We start from the raw sequence: 20063 nt of genomic DNA, 5'->3' as shown, positions 1-20063 counted from the left end.
CTTACCTGGAGGGGTAAAAGAATATTTAGCATGCTGTATGTTTGCAAACATAAGTAATTAACTAAAACACATATAGTGTGAAATAGCGTAAAATACAAGCATGCTTTCTAGGTTGTTACAGTGTTTTCTTGCTTTTAAGTTGTAATACTGTATTATTCCACTGTATCCATGAAAACCTGCATTAGTGATGTATTAGATCTGTGAATGAAGTTCAAATAAAGTGTTTGCTTCAGCCTTTCAATTTAAACCTGTGAGTGAAGTTCAAATAAATAATTTGCTTGAACCTGGTGGTCTAGTCTCTTTTCAGCACAGATACTGCAGCTTTTGGATATTACGGAACAGCTGTTTCATACGGTTGTTTGAAACTAATTAATTGGATTGGTGTAATTGTACTACGCAAAGTTTTCTATGCAATTTTGTTGAAATGAATGAAAAGACATGACGAAAAGTAAATTTGAAAAGAAAATACTAATGTCTACCCCACAAGTGAGTCAACCAAGTCACCAGCAAAACAGCCAGCTGTGAAGAGGGGCGTTGTAATCAGGTTTTGGGTACGTAAACTACTGCAGAACTCAAATGGTGGATAATATGGACAGATGGAGGCTATAAACTGGACTAAGGAAACTCTCAAGAAGCAGAGAAAACAGAATAAGGGCTGTGTTGTGTTAAATTTTGGCTTCAGATAACTATGAGTTGCTTGTTTCTGTACCTCAGGCTGGATTGCTGGACTTGTTATAAAAAAGTGCCAGCTATTAAGGATAAGAGTCCTTCTCCTTGAGCTTTTCAGAGTGCTGTGAATCCCCTAGGCTTGCCTGGAATGGACTGACTTTCAACGTGCATCCCAGATGTGGAAGTTAGCACTAGCGTTCTTGGTCTGGAATCACTGACCAGTGACCTCAGGAGATACGATACTACTTCCTCTTCTATGCACACAGGCTTCCCTTAGAATAGCAGGGCCTCCAAACATTACAGAGTCACAGTCAGGAAGAAATCAAACTACAGTTTGATAAGACTCCAGAAATTCTTGCTTAGTTCTAATAAGAAACCTCCAGACATGCATAATATATAAATATACCTTTGCTGTAAACTCTGCCAGATAGGAGCTCCCTTCATTTTTCAGTCTTAGAAATACTATGCTGTCTAACATTACAGTTGTCTTTTATCTTCAAGTCCACAGACCATCTTCAGCTTCTTCCTAACATGTGACAAATCTTTGCACAAGCCAATAACTTGCTCCATCATTTAGACAGCTTATCGTTCTCTTTTTAAAGACAGATAGACCTCTTGAGCTATGGAAACACAAGTCTGCTTTGACCACAGACTCACAGGTGAAGTAGGAAGGCCTAATATCCTTTGAAAAGAATCTGACTGTCCAGACCACTTCATACCACAGTCACATTTTACCAGCTGGCTGGGGTTAATCTCTCAAGGATTCAGGTCAGCTTCACAAACTATAATGCATGAAAAACACTAGAGGACATGCAGATACTTTCCATTGACTGTTCAGAAAACCTAAGCTGAGCCGGCCTGGGTGTCATTCCTTGTGTTTTCAGAAGTTTAAGTTTTACGAAACTAGATATTCCAGAAATTGTACTAAATATTTTTAGTACCACATTAGTGAGGAGTTTGGTACCTAGTCAGTTATGTTGCCTAAATGAGATGTGTTTGTAAAACATGCACAGGATCATGGGCATCTCGAGTTAAGTGTGCAGAACTGAAATTCTGTGATTGTGCCCATTTCTATTCTTTAGCTTGGTTTGTATTTTAAAAACTCAGAGCTGAGATATGGAATGCATGACAGGTCAAGCAGCCTCTTTGTCTTCCCTTCGATAAGCTGAACAGCCTGAGCCTCTTTATCCTCACAGCCACAACCGCGTTTTACAAGTTCTGTGTTCTTTTCAAATCTTATCTTCCCAGTGATATAATGTAAATATTACATGTTAAGGGATTAAAACCCCTTCATGTGGCTCCGCTATGTTATTTGGGTGCATCCAGCTTACTGCTTTGTAACAGAGTGTGCAATGTGATCTGTTTCTCACTCCTGCTTCTTCCGTGCTGCATATATTTTTCAACTTCATGGTGATATACTGAGAAGTGTAAATTCTCCAAGAGGTAGTCAGAGAAGATGTCTCTTTCCAAATGCATCAGAAAAGGCTAAATGTTAAAGCAGGGGATTCAGGGAGGAAGACAACTACAGGGAAGGCTATGGTGGCTTTTTTACAGCATTTTTTATGCTCATCTGAGTTTGAGCTGCACAGGGCCCATGGATTTCTGTTTTGTAAGTAAACTACACATTGCCCAATGGCCTGCATCACTACCAGAGTCTGGCACCATACTCTGTGCTCTGGTCTTTCTCTTGAAATATCCTGTCTGCCTCTTAGACACTAACAAACCCAGCACTTCTGGGAAGAGGGAGTAGACTGGAGAAAGAGGTCTTGGAAATTTGCTTTTATCACAAGGTGCATCTGGCAGTGCCCTTTTTTTGCATCTTTCCAGCCTTTTAACCTGGTATAAATAGACAGTAGTAAGTATAACTTGTTTTGAATTGGATGTATTACAAAAAGAAAGTGTGAAACTAACCTGAAAGAGCCAGTTTCCTAACCATTCAGATTTACAAGTCCTGTGAGCTAACCTAGGTAAATCTTTCTCCCCTTAATGTGCCAGAGAAAGCAAGGAAGGGAAAACACTTACTTATTTTGGAATCAGTCTCCTCCTTCTGCCCAGACTGGCAGCTTATCTTCCACTGGAAACTGTATCTCCAAATTTTGTGCTGAGAGATCTCTCTCACTGCTGCTCTGAAGTCCTTCTTATCCCAATCTGACTTTGCGGATCCTATAAATCCTATCCCAGGTCAACTGGTTTTGCCTTCAGAAGCAGTTTTCTCCTGTTATTCACATGTTTGATGGGGCCTACATTCTTGCAATAATGGGGCTACTCAAAATGCAAAGACTTAAAAGATACACATCTTTTAGTTTCTACTTTTTAATTGCTATCTTTAAAGTCTTAAATACCTAATTCAGAGATATCATTGGTTACTGGTAATATATTTGTTGGACTTTCACAAACTGTTTTTTGTCCTGAAAATTGTATGCTGATAATTTTATTTCATTATGATCTAGAAAAGGCTTCTAGTTCGATGTTCCACATGCTATTTTGTAACACAAGACCAGCCTGAATTTGTTCATATTAGACCTATTAATAAATAAACAAATAAATAAATGAATTCATTATTAGTTTTTAAAAATCCTGCTGTAGACAATCTACTACAAATCGCAATAAACTGCTCCACTATTTGAAAGTTCTGGGTTTCTTATTTCTGAGTTTGTCTAGCATCAAATTCCTATCTATTCCTATTCCTATTGTTAGACCTTTTCTTCTGAAAAGAAGGCTCCGTAATCTGGATACATACAGGTCATCACTGAGGCACTTCATCTTTTTTTGTGAAGTTAAACAGTCTGAGCTCCTGGAGTCTAAATCGTTGGGTAGATTTTCCAGTGTTATAATCATGTTTCTCTTCTCAACCTTACGCAGATTAAAACAATTTTAGTTAAACTGCAAACGCCAGAAGTTTTCTAAGAAATACAGTTTTAGGACGAGCCCCTAAGTCTTGCAAGCCCTAGTCAATAGTGCTGAAAACATAATTTCTATTCAGTGCTATATATTTTTGAAGTCTATGCCATGCAGAGAGAATTCATAGATCTATGTAGGTTCTTATTATCTTTTAGATAGAATTTGACACTGCACTTAGAAATTTTTTGTTCCTTAAGATGTGGTCTACTAAATGGTGTCAGTCTTTAAGAAAAATGCTCTGAGAAAGTGCTTTTTTAAGGCCTGGAGGCATTTTTTATTACTGCTTTTAAAGATGTGGGACCTTTTGAATCCTGTGTGGTAACTAAAGCACTATGAAATTCTCAATTTGCTAAACTACACCACTTTATGTGTAATATTTACCTGCAGTTATTATTTCTTTCATTAATGTCTGATTTTAAAGGTCTGCAGTTAGACTTATATAGCTTGACTATGATCTTTAGGATTGCTTAAATTGCTCTGGAATGTCTCATTTTTTAATTGGAACTGGTAGCCCAAACTGCCTGAACAAAAACGTCAGTCAGGGATTTTGTTTATTGTCTAAAAGTGTATGATTATTTGTTTAATGTGAATGAACTTCCCTCGTCAATCCGTGTTTTATCTTTCTGTATATTTTTTTCCAAGAAAAAGTTAAGCTGCTATCAGCGCATTTGTGGCAAACTAGGTGGAATGTCATTGTTTTTGAAGTACAGGAAAACATTTTTCATCTCCTTAAATGTGTTGTGCCAGTTGGAAACATTGGATTGAGCTGGAAATCACTGTGAGCCAGCAGTGGACGAGATAAGGTTAAGTGACAAATCGCTAAAGTATGGGAACAATGGAAGCAAAGTAGCTCAAGTTCTCATTTCCTTTTCCTCTTCTGAAAAAAATTCTGAATCATAAATGGCAAGCAATAACCAAAAAAACTCATAAGATCTCATTTTAACTGTTGAGAGTGAACCATGAAGGCACTGTCAGTGATTCTTCCAGTGAACAAATCTTGCCACAGCACTCACTATCATTGTTGGCACACAGTAACACCAGGGTGGGTGAGCTCAGCGGAAAAGCTTATATCAGAGTAACTTAGAGATGTGAGTGACTGCTATCTTGTCAGTGTTTGAAATGGGACAATATGCTCTCACATGACAGTGCTTTTTTTATTTCTACATATTTTGAAAATAGTTGTACCCACACTGTTATGGAGGGAAGGGGATGTCACAACCTCCGAGATCTTTATGAGGGCTGTTGCCTCCTGCTGAGTTTCTGCATGCTCTGGTTTCACAATCAGCACTCACAGCCCAGTGTTGGCTTCCCTCTGTGAGTGGTAAGGCTCACTGTTTCGCAGATCTCACGTTAAGTTCAGAGCTCAGCAGCTATAATCTATAAGCAGAAGCAGGTCTTAATTTGCTAAATCCCCACTTGACTTCCTCACAGACTGATGTGGAAACCATACCTCGGTCTTGACAAAGTCTTCAGGCTTGAGGAGCTCCCACACAGTGGTATTTCTGGGCACGACACAAGAGCACACTAAAAGTACAGTTAATATCAGTACTTTCTGATTGTTTATTAACACCCTGCTCAGCTCATCAGGCAGATTTAATTGGGTTTTGGCATAATAATCCAGAAAATAAAAAATAGGTAAGAGTGGAGCTGATGATGAAACACAGAAAAACTGTTCTGGGTGAAATTTCCAACAGTTCTAAAATAATTAGAACTCTGAGTCCATCTTTCAGAATGACACAGAGCCTCTGACATCTGAATCTCACCAAAAGGTGGGGTCAAATTCCTAATGCCGAAGACTGCAGTTAATCTGAAAAGGTTGTTAAATTTATTTAAAACATTTTTCCGCTTTTGAAATGACTCTGTAATGAATCTTGATGAATCACGTGTAGCCAAAAATTGCGTATCGTATCTGACAAAAGGAAGAGGGGTCCAAGAAGAGAAAGAGGGGACACAGAAGTGAGATTGCATGATATCCATAATCCTCCAGTTACCAAGCCGCTCATCAGTAGGCCAGCACTTGTGAGTTACAACAGCCTGCAGGGTCTTGCAGTGTATGTTGCCTGCCAGCTGCTCCTAGCAGCCAGTCTAGCAATCACAAACCAGTGCCCCTGTTCTTCTTTCCTCAGGCCACATACCTTCTCCAGCCAAGAGGAGGAGGGAGGGCACTGGTCCAGCTCCACCAGTGACTCTCCTTACACTGGAGACACTAACAGGCATAGATCTGTGGGGTTTACACAGCTTTGCACTGTAGAACAGAAACTGAACCTTTGACTCCTGAAGATATCTATCTTCAGACAATACAGTTCTCATTCTGAAGATGAAAGGGCTGCTGAGGTGCCATTGATTGTTTTGGAAATGATTTTCGCCAAAGAATGCTGGTACCTCTCCCAGTCTGAATTAACAGCCTGCTAGGGCTGGAGCCAGGAGCGTTCCTCTAATAACAGAACAATGATATTACTTCTTATTTCACTTACACCACAAATCACACAGCTTGATAGCTTGGAAAAGAAAAGCTGCTGGTACCCATATTTCATTTTGGTGTGTATGAAGACATCCACTTCATCTGATTTGTGAGTACAACAGAGTTAAGTGTGAATGCTCTGAGAAAAGTCATAATGGTCACTCAATATGTAACAGCCAGCTCTCTGCCTTAAGCCTGAAGGTGAAACCATACATGAGGTACAGTTTCTTCTGTGATATCACAGAGCCTATATTGCTGATTGACAACTTCTATTAGATTTTGTCGTAACTTTTGAATAACCTTGCTGGTGACTTAATAAAGCACTTCAGAGTAAGTAAAATAATAACAAAAAGCGCTCTCTGCTGTACCGTGTTAAAATTAGTATATGCTTCCTTCATGTGTTTAACCTATTAAATGATGTATTTTGGCACTGATTCTCCTATGTAACATAACAGGATTTTTCAATGCAGCACATTCAAACACCTTCCCCACTGTTTTCTTGTTTAATGCCTGCCCTTCTTGCCCATACCAGCACTCTGTTATGGTCACATTTGGCGCAGAGGGCAGGGTGGTATTTTATTCCAGCCATCTGACACACCACACTTGTTTTGGCTTGACATAAAAATATGTTTTCTTTTACCAAGTTCATGACTAAGACATGCTCCTCTGGGTTATAAAATTTTTTGCATGACTGGTTTATTGAGTTGAGGATAAATCACATGGTCAGTATCATTCTTAAGCAAGAAATGCTCCAAGAAGAAGGCACTTTTTGAGTATTTCCTGAAAACAACCTGTCACCACTTTCACACCATGGCTGGATCCCTTTATGTAGGAATGGTTCACTTGTAGCAGTCAAAGGCTTCCTGAGCATCACTGTTCCACAAGAGTGTAAACTGGAGTGCTCCATGGATTTAAACTCTGAATGGGAGTTAATTAATAGTCTTGCGCTAAAGGTGGACAAGGACATACACACATAAACAAACAAAAGAACAAGTCAACCTGCCCAAACCCAAGCTCAACAAACTCAAAGGGGCTATTTAGCTTTTCTGATTAGCTAAGTTCAGCTTGATGTCCTTACACTAACTAGACAAGTTTGCAGTAGAGGATAAACAAAATTTTCAAATAAACAGTTGTCCTGATCAACACCACTCTGGCTTTGCTTCTATTGAGATTCAGTGAGTTACTCCTTACCTAAACTCTCCATTTCCTAAAAGTTGTCAGAAGCTTCAGTTTATGAAACAGTAAGTGAATATATTCCCTGTCCCTTTAGACAAGGGTAATCCTGACATTATGCTGTCTCTCACAGTCTCATAGATGTATTGAAAAGCAAGACCACAGGATCCCTGTGGCATATTCTCTTGGGGATCTCTGCAGTGAAAGACCCCTAACAAATATGACTTATTTCTCCCTGTCCTTTGCTGAATACAGCCCCTCCCCAAACATGTCATGTAAAGTGGAAAAAACACACAGAAGGCCCAAATTCTTTCAAAGGTCCAGATAGTTAAATCTGAAAGGCTGTCAAAGGAGTGTCTGAAGAACATCCATTTTTGACCAGCAGCAATTAAGACAGCACAGCAATTCAAAAAGCAGCCCCGAAGGATTCTTCTCTTGGGTTCTCCTGCACCCAGCAAAGCACAGGATCATGAAGAGGGAGAAGATAGTTAACATTACTTTCAACTGTTTTTATGCCATCCCTCTCAAACTGTGTTTTCAAGCTGATGCTACTTCAATGACAGAAAGGAGGAAGCATTTTTGCTACTGCTGGGCTAAAAAATCACCTTACATTACAGTAGCAACCAGTGATTTTACTCTGGAGGCTTATGGATCCCATGATGTGACAACAAACTACACTTTTGATTCCCGTGGCTCTCTATCTGGATTTTATTTCTCTCATATTTTGGCTGAAAGGTGTGGGAGTATGTGTGTGTTAGCATGCATGCAAGCATATATATGCATGTGTAGTTACATCCACTTCACTTTGCAGGTTTTGGTTTACAGGACCGCTGGTGGACGATCAGTCTGTCTGGAAGAAAAGTACGCCCACAAGTATCACAGGGAACTAGCTGGTTCTGGGCACTGATCCAGGCAGCCTCATTTAAAGAATCAAGATCATAGAAACCTTTGCCTGGAAAATTAAAAAAAGAAAGTATCAGCTTTCATTCTGGAGACCCACATTCAACTCTTTATGGAAAATATTTTCAGGAAATACCTGTTGACTGAGCCTTTCTGCTTAACCAAACCATATTGCTTTTGCAAATGAAAAAGAAAGAAAAGAAAGAAGCAAAAGAGTAAAAAGTATACAAAAAAGACTCTACTTTTTGTCCCAGGGGTTGAATTAAATTAACTTCAAAATGAATAATTTTTTATTGTATGAGAGTAAAGAGAAAACATCATGCTGTGTGTTATGCTACGCATTCTCATCTAATTATTAACATCTTTGCATACATATTATTATCAGCAAATTTCACTTTTTGGCTTTACTTCAAGTTCTGTTTAATGAGCATGTGTTATCTGAAAATACACTACACACGATACACTACACCCATTGCCATGGGTGTAGTGTATCGTGTTTGAAAACCTGCTCTTTGTACTGCTCTGGACAAGGGGCCCAATTTTCTTCCTGTTGAAGCTTATGCAAGTTTTGCCAGTAAGTGTAGTAAAGCTTAGGCAAACTTAAAACCTTAAAAAACCTACAGTTGTTTTAAGCCACAACTTCCAGTGATGTCATTGTTCTGATGTGTCTATTGTCATCTAAACATTAATTCAGTCTTTCCCTCAGTTATTTTCCACTGTGGGAAGAGTGACTGCTCTGAAAGCTCAGGAGCATTCTTCAAATCAGTTGTTTTTTCAAGATTTTATTTGAGTGTAAAAAACTCCATGTTTTCTTTCATCTTGAAATGAACTTTCAGGTAGTGTTGTTCCAGAAAGGCCAGGTAGGTTGCTTAATACCTGGATATAGATCTTGAGAGTTTTAATTTGAAACACATAAAGAAACAAAATCTACATGGCTCTAATTGAAGATGTATTTGCTTCACCCTTCTCAAAAGGTGACAATGACAATACAAAAAAAGACTAAAAACCTGGTTTTGCCTTTGAGCAGTTAGCAGCAGACAATTTTTAAAATAAAAGGAGTTGTGCATTTCAAAATATTCCATGGTTTCTGTCATTGGCACATGATAGAGCTCTTCATTAAAGGCCCATACAGTTTTAATATGATTCATATCCAATGGTTCACATAACCACAATAAGCCTTAGATCTCTTAATATGCCTGTTCCTAATGTTCTTTTTGTTAGAAGAGCAACCAAGTAGTGTTTTTTTTCTTGGCTGAGACAAATATCGCCTTTGCTTGCAGGAAATGAATGTGTATTTTCTGTACTTTGGAAAGTTTATGAAATGAAAAAGAAAAAAAAAAAAAAAAAAAAAAAAAGTTTAAAAAAAAAAAAAAAAAAAAAAAAAAAAAAAAAAAAAAAAAAGAGATGACTTTCTCCTTGCAGGCATGTGTTAGGCATTCCACAAACAAAATACTGTGTAATCAGGGCAGCAGTTGTCTTTCTGCAACACTTGAGTTTTCAGAAAGAGATTTATGTAAGTTATAAAAAGTTTTATGTAAGCAGTTAGTATTTCTGAGCTGTTTTTGAACATTGCCTGTTCCATTCAACAACAGGGGTAATCCCTCCTCCCTAAGCTGAGAAGCTGTGAGACATGCAGTACGTGTATGTGGTCGCAAGGTCACTTATAGCATTTACCAGATGATCAAGAGGAAGCCTTACAGAAAAAGAACAACATGGATTATTTTCTCGAGGCTGGGAGCGTGAGGCAACTGCAGGGAGAACCACAATTTTAGCTCAAGCTGCAGAACTGATCAGACTTGCAACAGCAGGCATTTAGGTATTTATGCTGGAAATGGGTCAGTGTCCCCTGGGGAACCATGGGCACACAACACCCCACAGGTCATGCACGGCGCCTGATGTGACTCATCACATAAAGGACACAATTTTCTGATTCATATCTGGATTATTCTCTTAAAGAATGATTGTCTTTCTGCTTCCACTCCTTCAAAATAAGAATAGTGTATTTCAAAATAACCTGGTTTGTCCTTTTGCATCCTCCTCTTTCAGATGGAATTCTCATTTTGTCCATCTTTATTTACCACACCACATATAATAATTTTAAAAAGCTTAACAATGAAAAGAGCAAAGACAATGAAGATGTCTTTTGAACCTGTCCTCTACTGGAGATTCAGCTCTACTGCTTGGCATGGGTTAAACAAATCTTGATTTGACATTATTTGATCTCTGATTATTATTATTTTGAACAGCTGCTTAGTGTTCTCAGTGATCCTGTTCTTTCCTCTGTGTGTCTTCTGGGGACATATTTCTTTGTACAGCTGTAAACTGATCTAGTGTATGACTCTTTCACAGTGAGTTGTAGGAGAATTTGTCTACTTTTCCAGACATTAGGGGAAGTTGTGGGAAATTATGAGGAACATATTAAAAAAAAAAAAAAAAAAAAAAAAAAAAAAAAGTGGGTGAATTAGCTCCCTGTGAGCAAGTGGTCCAAACTTGGCTCAAAATAGCTCAGACCAGCGGGCAGGGCCAGGGAAAGCATCCAGCTGAAATGTTGAAATTACTTTTTGTCAGAATGAGGAACTCCTGGGAGCAGCTTCCAGGCAAAGCACAGGTAAGATTTCCTTTTGGTCCTACAGTGAGTACACACCCCAGGGATACATATGGGAATCCACCTCTACCAGATGCTGGGGATCATCTGTTTTCATGGATTTGAAGAAGTGGAATCTAGGGATCTTACAAAACAGAAACCACAGCACAAAACCATGTAATTCGCCAAAATAAAATGTTTATTTTACACTATATATAGATATATTTTATTTTTTTCCCCACCGTATTTTTGTTATAATGTCTCACAAAGAAAGCCTCTAAGCCTTGTAAATAAAAAGGGACCAGTAGCATCCACTGAATGTTCATTGTGGAAGATACTGCATTTTTATCTACAAATACATTTTAATAAAAAACTGAAACTACAGTATATGTTATAGGTAGGTTTGAAAAAACCTTATTTTCTGCTAGTCATCATGCATCTATCATTATTCTTATTTTAGCACACAACTCCTATTTTCAAGGCAACTTGCTGTTCATCACTCTTAAGTGCTAGCATCAGGCTTTTTTTACAACCAATGCTATAGGTGTAAAACCTGGCTGAAGTAACTATCCCTCTGTTGCCTGAAAGTTGTTTTAATGACTGTACGTCAGTCTGCACATTATTCTTGGGTGATTTTGCCCATTTTAAAATACGCCTGTCTACAGCATTGAAAGTAGTCAAAAAGTAGTACAGTAGCTGTGAAGCAGGTTGCTAACCTTTTTTGTGTTTTGATTCAGAACATACTGACACATAGAGAGGACTGTCGTGGGAGGCACATCTCACGAGGCAACCACTACTCTTACTTCTCATGTTTTCAGCACAAAAGGAGAACAGAATATGTAACAGAAAGCTTAAAATAAGCTACAATGGCTACCTTCTCTTCAGAGTAAAATGGAGAAAGATGTACTTGCAAACTGTTAGGCTACTTCTAAAGTTGTTGTTGCAATTGTCTTTCTATTGTCTTTCTTTTTCTTCTTCTTTTTTTTTTTTTTCCCCTCTCACTTTCTTCCTATTTCCTTATTTGGTCTGTAGCTTACCTTGTATGGGACTGACTTCAGGCTTTTTGGGCTCTGGCCTTTGCAAGTGCTTGGGTAGCATGTCATTCTCCTGGTGCCATTTTTTCAGGCATTGTGGCTCATGGAAACTGATAGATTTTGTTCCGTACTCACGGCCACATATGTAACAAACCACTGTTGGTGGCCGTTTTATCCCCTGTGCCTGCAAGTAAGAATTGTGAAGAAGGATAAATATAGTCTCCAACATTATTGTTGGATCATAACAACTTAGGATGAAAACAGTCACGTACATTGAGAAACCATTTCGTATCTGTGAAATAAGTGTAACAGTTTTTACCAGTTTTCTTTTGCCTGGACTCAGTCTTGAACCTTGTAAAAAATACTGCCTCACTAGCTGGCCACTTGGAACAGCTAGGCTCTTTCTGCAGATACTGGGTTGAAAATTCAGGGGTGTCATCTAATTCATACCTACGTAGGTTTTAGCTTTCTTATTTTCACACCACAAGTTCATGGAAATTCCGAGTCTTCACATGCAGAAGCATCTCTGCTTGACCACACTGCTGCAGCATAGTGTCCATCTTAAATGCTAAAGCTCATTTTTTATCTACCAGACAGAATAAAACATGGAAAGCAGCAGTAAAAGCTTCCTCAGCTGAACTGTTGGTGACTAGTGCAGGGGGAGAAAGACCCTATCTCCAGGTAGAGTACAGTTAAAGCAGGGTGTCCAGCCTTAGCATCTCTTTTATGTCAGTCAGTGACGGTGGCTGTCTCAAGCTTGTGATTGTGGTTCCTAACCCTGTGTTCCTTCTGCCACAGATCAGTTAGCTGGTGGAATTCTTGGCCCTGAAGGATTAAAACTGATCCAGGATATTTCAGGACAGTGGAGTAAAATAGGAGCTGTTTCTTGTTTATCCTGAAGGCCTCAGTGTGAACTTTTCTAGTGACAACAGTGAGGGCCGAGCTGGACTCTAAGCAAGTAATGGTTTCTGCCCTGCAGATCTGCTTTTGTTTTCAGAGAAAAACAGCTCAATGGAAGAAGAAAATCCCTCAACCCCAAACCCCACAAATAGATATTCTAAGCTTGAAAAATATATAATTACTGTGATGTTGCAGGTTATGGACTCAGCTGTGTCCTTAGGCACGTCCTGGACTAGGTGTGGTGTCAGCACCAGCCCTGCTCCAGGAGCAGCACAGGGGCCTACTGCGGACACAGCATGTTGAGGCACAGGGATGGGTCCCAAGCACCAGCGCTTCCTGCACTCCTGACTGTGGCATACCAGTGAGAGATGAGCTATCCCCTGCCTTCATAAAGGCAGAGGGACAGCTGTGCCAGACCAAGCACAGGAAGCCTTTCTCACTCAAACAAGGGAGGTGGGGATTTAATTTTTTTCCTCTGCTCTTGTGTAAGACAAAGCGTAACCTGTTCCAGTATTTATGACTCTGTCAGCCCATCAATGTACTCAAGAAATTCTGGGCAGCTCTTCTCGCATTTATGCTACAGTCTGAAAATGTCATTAGTGAACAATCTGCACAAACTTTCTTTCCTGTATCACACATGTAAACTCAATTACATGAAGAAATACTACTCTACAAAGTGTATTTTTGCTGGGAAAAGTTGGACTTCATCTGGAAAGTTCTCACAATGAATTGAAATATAACTTATCCAAAGCCACTCTTCCCAAGGACATTTTCATCCTCAAACTTTCAAATGGAATTTCCTTAGCCATCTTTGATAACAAGGTATTTTATATACTTCCTATTCATAGCTGAATATAACAGCAGCTGTTTTAAGAATGCTCTCTAATTTTTCATTATCAATTTTCGCCCACTTCCTTGCTTCAGTTCTTGAGCTAGATCTTGTCTGATTTGGAGATAAGACTCTGGGTCCAAATATAGAGTTTTATGAAGGTAGTGTATGTTTCTTTGTATGCTCTGGAGAGATTTAGATAAGGGCAATGCAGTCTTTAACTCCTGAGTTCAGGGTACTCATTTCAGTGTGTATAGTTGCTATGGGCATGCTTACAGCATTTTAGAAATTATTTTCTAAAAAAAATGCTAGGTGTAAAAACACTGTGAACACATTTTCCTCTCCAGCTGTCATTAGGTAGGTTCCTGCCATTCAGTGAAATAGATTCTTTATTGCCTGAAACCTAGGAAAGAGCAATTTTATTTAGATTTAGTGTGTAGGGACCCTTTAAATACTACCAGAAAGGGAAAAGGGAATTCTAGTACAAATGAAAATCATACTGACCTAACTTACACTGTCACAATCATTTGTACTCTATGGGGAAATATAAAAAAAACAAATGTATAGCTTCAAGGACACTTAATGTCCTGTTATGAGACAGGTGAAAAATCACCTTTAAAATGTAAATACTATAAATAAATTTAGCAGCTGCACAGAAATACCATTCAAATTGAACAAATTTGTATGTTGGAAATACATCCATGGAGCGGAGATAGCCATTTATCTCTGAGTGCTTCAGTCAAATCCACTACTCTTGCTCAAAAGTCATTATGATGTCCTACTGTTGAGTAGCTGCCAGATACCTGCAAGAGGAAAGTTAGGCATCTCCATTCAGTACAATCGGGATGCACTTCCATAATTCTGAGACGGTCTTCTTGCTAGTCTCACCTGAAAACTTAAAGACTGAATGAGTGGTGCTGTGATTCTTCCAGATTCTGACAGAGCATTTTTGGGCGAGTTTTGTGTTGCAACTGAGCAAAACCAGGCCTGCAGTTAAACAGAGGATTCTGTTTTCCAAAGTTATCAGTTGGAATTGATTCATAACTAAATGCTACCTGGTGAAAAAAAATATTTTAAGAAATCTCTTTAAGTAGAAACGTCTCTGTTTTGTAATGTCTACAATGAAAAACTGTACAGAAACAACACCAGAGACCAGAATTACTTAAAAAGAATCAGTTCATTCTAAGGATGGGATTATTTTTGCCTGAAATGCAGCGAGTTTGAAACACATCACAACACATCAAATTATGTACATAAATCCTTCTCTGCAAATATGCACATATTAAAAAGATGAAAAATAAAACCTAAAGGAGAGCATCCTTAAAATTGGTAGTGACAGCATTTGTGTTGCCTAACTGTGGAATCCAAGGTATAATAAACTTGAAATTTCTACAGCTGATGATATTTATCCTTCATTTCTTTTTTTCTTCAGAGTGTGCCTATCCCAAAAGTCACATCTGGAGGCCTGCAGTTTGAAACTAAACTATTTTTGGAGTCACCACAATTTTCCAGCCCAAACTATTCACAGGCCAGTGGCTAGGCTGTCTGCTCACTGCTTTGTTTTTGACTTTTAAAAAGGGTTATAGGGAACGTTTGTTCCCGAGGATATGTGTTATTATAAAAATACCTACAAATACCTAACGCTGGAGTTAGGCTTTCCTCTGGTGTCTCACTATTTTCTTTTTTTATCCAAGGCTGCTAAGTGTGTCTGTGTGACCATGAATGAAGTTATTTAGCTCAGAGAGCTACGCAACTATGTGTTTTCAATAGACCTGACATTACTTGAGGTTAGCCCCAGGCTATTATGGTGTTACATGAGGTCAGATCCTCCCATACTGCACAAAACTCCTAATTTCTTCTTAAGTACACTCAACAACACTGACTCCCAAACTTCCCCTCCATAAATATTTATCATCCAGGACTGCACACACCCCCACCTTTCTTAGTTGTTTAATTATCCCTGTATTTTAATGGGAGGATGGGAGGCCTCCTGCTCTAGGCCAGAGCTCTCATCATAGGTTTGGATTGTCCAAGGAACACAAGTTCAGGAAAAGATTGGTAGAAACACTTAGCAACAGCATCATGTTACATGAAAGCAGCCCTCTCCACACATTCTTCTCTGGAAAGGACGAGGTATTTTGCATAAGGCACAGGGACAAGATGTGTCGTGGATCTCATGACCATTCAAAGGTGCATTTCACGCCTTCTGGAGGGCGTTCAGCCACTGCCCCAATTCATGTTAGGACAGCTCATATGTCTGTGTATGAGATTTCATTGAACAGCAAGGTAATTCTGCTAGATGGTGCACGTAATTAAAGATTTTACTCTACTGGAAGCACTAGAATATCCTATTTTACTCCTGATGTGCTATATTACAAAAGGAACACATCAGTATAAAGAAAATAGCATTTGTGTAAAAGCAGAAAGGCAGGAAGTTCAGTCATTCCCAATGATCGTAAGTTCCACTCAAATCATTGATTCACCGTCCATTCTCACCTAACTTTTTGTATTTGTGAGTATATTTGTCAGTATTCTCCCAAGAAGATTTTCAAAACTGCTACAACTGAGGCAACTTTACCACTGAATTCCCACCTTCACTAGAATTACACAGCAACTGAAACAGTTTTCATTTTGCCAAGTGACTATATGGCTTTATGGTATAGCAAGATACAACATCAATATTTTGCTGTTACACAGGTTTGCAAGAATTCTGCTGTGTTAAAATGCATGATGAAAGAAGATCACTGAAATCTAATTCTTATGTAGTTAACTTGATAAGAAGAAAACAGCAGATGGCAGCACCAGATGCTAGTGATACATCTGATAGGCTTTTACAACCAGTGTTATCTGTTGTCAAAAAATCTGTAACATATATCCACAATTAATACTGACTTACATTTTGGTCCATGAAAGAGTTTAAAAAACACACACTGCTCTAGTGCAAGTCTGAGTTTCAGCAGTTCCAGACACCAATTCCATAGTCTGGGATATCACAGCAGAATCCTAAACAGAATTTCTGAGCTGATATGACCCTTTTGAGTCTCTTAAGCATGGGCTATTGTTTGTTTTACACAGCTAGACATGACTAACTCAGATGTCCATTGTGAGAGCACGAACAGTTAGTGGAAAAGATGGCTTAGAGAGGCTGTGAATTTTTCAGTTCTAAAATTATTTAACACTGAACTGGGTGTTTGTCAGTAAAGGCACTGGTTTAGTTGATCCTGCAGTTGATTGAGCTCCAGGACAGAAGCACACAGGCAGAAGTCCTTGCAGTTGTAAAGTTAAAATAACCTTCATATGGGGTACTGCCAAATCAGTTAAACCTTTAGTTTTAAAATGAGGAAAATCCAGCTTTTTAATTTAGGATATTTTCCATTGCGTAAATTGACAGTAACATTACAGTTCTTAAATACACTTATATAAAGGCTGGGTTTGGGTTGGTTTGTTTGGTTTTTTTTCATTTATTTATTCTCTCTGATGTTTTGCTGAATCAGGACTTGAAAAAAATACTTAAATAATTCACTGTCGCAGTGAGCAGGTCTGTTAAGTGAGACATAGACTGCCCCAAATGCTTTCCTGCCAGGACTCAAGCAGATTTCCATTTTACTCCACTCCTAGTATATTTAAACAGAATTAATAAGCAGCTGAGTAGCTGGTGAGGTGAGCAAAATTAAAACCATATGCTGGGAGATGATGAAGACTGTAGAGGAGATTCAGCCCTTGTCCCTGTTCATAGAAAATCTGCAGTCCTTCTGTGAGCTTAGTGCTTTTCAAGATCCTTCAATATATGGACCTTTCAAAAATATCACATGGAGGTGGAGACCCTCATAGAGAGAATTTAAACCTGTGGAAAAGGGGCTTCCTTTGACCACTTCTCAGAGGCAAGCTGCCAGTCCTGAACAGTCCCTGGGTCACAGTTTCTTTCCCTCTTTCCATTCCTATCTCTGCCTTTAGTGTGTACCTCTATACAAAAGAACAGCTCTAAAACGGAAAAAAAAAAAAAAAGGTCCTCAGAGAGGTAAAATCCATCACACATTACTGAAAGCCATTGTTGACAATAAACTCCTTCAGAGTCAATTACAAACTGTAAGCTGTACAGCCTCATTAGCTCTGCTGCAACTGGTGAGCTGTAACTGCTTGGGAGTAAATGAGGAAACTGTTGTTCACACAGAAGAAGGGAGAGATTGGAACACATTTCATTCTGGCTCTGAAGAGCTCACAGAAGTAAAATGTAGCAATAGTGTTGTTGTTCAACAAGTCAGCAGATGTGACTGAATCCACACAGGGAGCAGATATGTTGTGCAAGAGGGCAACATTTTACAGAGCCACTCTCAATGCCAAACCACACTAAACTCAGGGGTTTTTAAATTATAACTATGAATATTTCTCACTCACTTTTTTTTTTTTTTTTTAAATGTACAGAATTATGTGTGATGGAGAAAACTCTCTGCTTCACATCCATGCCTTTCATTGAACAATCAACTTTAGAGCAATGCCAGCTCTTTGGTAAGCAGTACAATGTACTGTAACACAACAAGAACATCTCCTTTCCTACAGCTGTGGATGTACCTCTGCAGGACTTTGAACAATTTGTGGGTTACCTGAAACTTGTTGATTAAAGACATGAGGAATGGACCTAATTTACCAATATCTATCAATTAGTAGCCTCAAATAGCATAATATTAAAATTGTCATTATCAGGCTTTTTAGAGTAATACTGCTATCTCTGTTTTATTCAGCAGCTGGAAAACTGAAATACAGCATGGTTTGACTTTTACAAACGTTTTTAGAAATGCTCTGCATAGCGTTGCATTCCTGACTGAGAAAGCTAAAACTCATTTTCAAAAGCAATGCAGGCAATCAGGAGTCCAACCCCCAGTGGAAAAAAAAAAAAAAAAAAAAAAAAAGCCTTTTATTTTAGACACTGGGCCTAAATTTAGACATCTATCTTTTCACAAAAAACTCCTGGCCAAAAGACAGCTTGTGCAGAAACAAATGCAGAAAAAAACCCACCATTTTCCAAAACTTTCTGTAGTTTTTGGATAATGTGAATCAGCTTCTTTATTCTTGGATCTTGAATCAAATTCAGTGGAAAGAAATGTGCAGTCTTATTTAGTTGTTGTTATACTCTGAGTTTCTGCCTTTGAACATGCAGTCCTCAGTAAGCTTGTGTTCCATGCCAAGGTTAAGAATAACAGTAAAAAATTAAAATCACTGGAGTACTTACAGGAGAATGAAATGTTGGGTTTTGTGTTAACAAAATAAAAATACCTAATACCTTCTAAAACATATTCAAAGCTTGCCTAAGGTGCTCAACAGAATCTCTTAGGGAACTGTAGCATACACTGGTCCCTTCTGGGGACCTAAGTCTCACAGGACCACAAAGTACAAGAACCTAGTGACCCCTTTTCAACAACAAAATGAAAAGAAATAAGTAGTTTCCCTTATACACATTGCATTCCCTTTTACCTGCTATTCAGCAGAGAAACATTTGCACAGAGTTACAGATCCTTCTGAAGGAAAGTGGGTTTAAATCTGATGGGAACCCAGCTTCTCCTGGAGTGCCCAGCATCATAATGCATCCACACCCTTTCATTCAGCACACGCCTAGCAATTTACCTTGTCTAGCACAGCTGGTGAAGCCCCACTCTTCCCTTGTTGGGTCTTAGATGGATCATTGCTTGCTGAACCAGACCCAGAGCTTGGTCCTTTACTGGATTTACGAGGGCTGAATCTTGACAGTCCCACACCACTGCTGCCTCCTCTGCAAGACTTCTGGTGCACGCTGAGACGGTCAGGAAGGAAGGTTCGGCCACAGTTTTCACAGGGCAGAAGCTGGGCTTGAGCACTATGATAAGCTCTCTCATTTGCAGCCATAAGCGTACAGGGACCACCAGTGAGGGAATCAGGTTTCCTGGGCTCTGCTCTTCTGAGATGCCTTGGTAGCTGATTGTTTTCAATGTGCCACTTCTCTAGGCACTGAGGTTCATGTATAGCAATAGACTGTGACCCAAATTCTCTGCCACAGATATAGCATACCCTGAAGCAAGGTCTTCTTGGTGGGATGACAGGCCGATTCAGTGGTATTTGAGACATGTTTGAAGAATCTGACCCTTTTGACATTACTGCAGTGCTTGGTCGCTTTTTCTGGGGTCCAGCTTCTTGATGTATGACTTCAGGCAAAATTCTGGGAAGATCTGACATGTTAGATGGTAAAACCTGTTCTGAAGGCAAGATGGTAGAGACCTAGATGCCAGGGCCTCTCCAGCACTTGGCAGAGCATTAAAGGTTTTGTTCACGTTCTTTTTCTTCACCTTTGTTTCCATGAAGGGTACAATATTTCAAGAAACTTCTCTCTCATGCACCTAAACGGCTTGGGAAAGTCTGTTATTCAGCATGATGCTCCACCCTTTTAATTCAGTTTCATGGACTTCAAAGCTTGAAGACTGCTTCCAATGGCCACCTCAGCAGAGAAAGAGGGCTTCTGTGGGGTTTTGTTTTGCCTTTTGGTATTACATAATCCTGAAATAAATTCGTACATATTAATAAACACCAGCTCTCTTGTTAGGATTACCAACCAGCGGTTTATCAGAAGGATCAGTTTACCTTACT

At 39.1% G+C, this 20063-nt stretch overlaps 1 protein-coding gene across 1 annotated transcript; it reads right to left on the bottom strand.

Annotated features, from left to right (window-relative positions):
• Positions 1-8004: 8004 nt before the first annotated feature.
• On the bottom strand, positions 8005-19655 carry LOC103776263 (zinc finger protein 474-like). Its single transcript, XM_008943765.1, has 3 exons — positions 19095-19655; positions 11726-11900; positions 8005-8156 (listed from the first exon to the last, which is right to left on the bottom strand). The coding sequence occupies exons 1-3, from the start codon at positions 19653-19655 to the stop codon at positions 8005-8007; spliced, it is 888 nt and encodes a 295-aa protein (XP_008942013.1).
• Between the last annotated feature and the right edge of the window lie 408 nt (positions 19656-20063).

Source organism: Merops nubicus, unplaced genomic scaffold (genome assembly GCF_000691845.1).
Source record: "Merops nubicus isolate BGI_N331 unplaced genomic scaffold, ASM69184v1 scaffold50987, whole genome shotgun sequence".
In the NCBI taxonomy this organism is placed as follows: domain Eukaryota; kingdom Metazoa; phylum Chordata; class Aves; order Coraciiformes; family Meropidae; genus Merops; species Merops nubicus.
The sequence above is the reverse complement of the archived record's forward strand: the minus strand, read 5'-3'. Positions and strand labels throughout refer to the sequence as shown.

What these genes read in the sequence shown, in the direction of transcription:
- LOC103776263 (XM_008943765.1), bottom strand. Translation starts at nt 19,655, where the DNA reads ATGTCAGATCTTCCCAGAATTTTGCCTGAAGTCATACATCAAGAAGCT. An exon ending in CCCAACAAGGGAAGAGTGGG is followed by an intron (nt 11,901 to 19,094) that starts GCTTCACCAGCT and finishes TTGCAGGCACAG; the next exon opens with GGGATAAAACGGCCACCAAC. An exon ending in TGAAGTCAGTCCCATACAAG is followed by an intron (nt 8,157 to 11,725) that starts GTAAGCTACAGA and finishes TTAATTTTCCAG; the next exon opens with GCAAAGGTTTCTATGATCTT.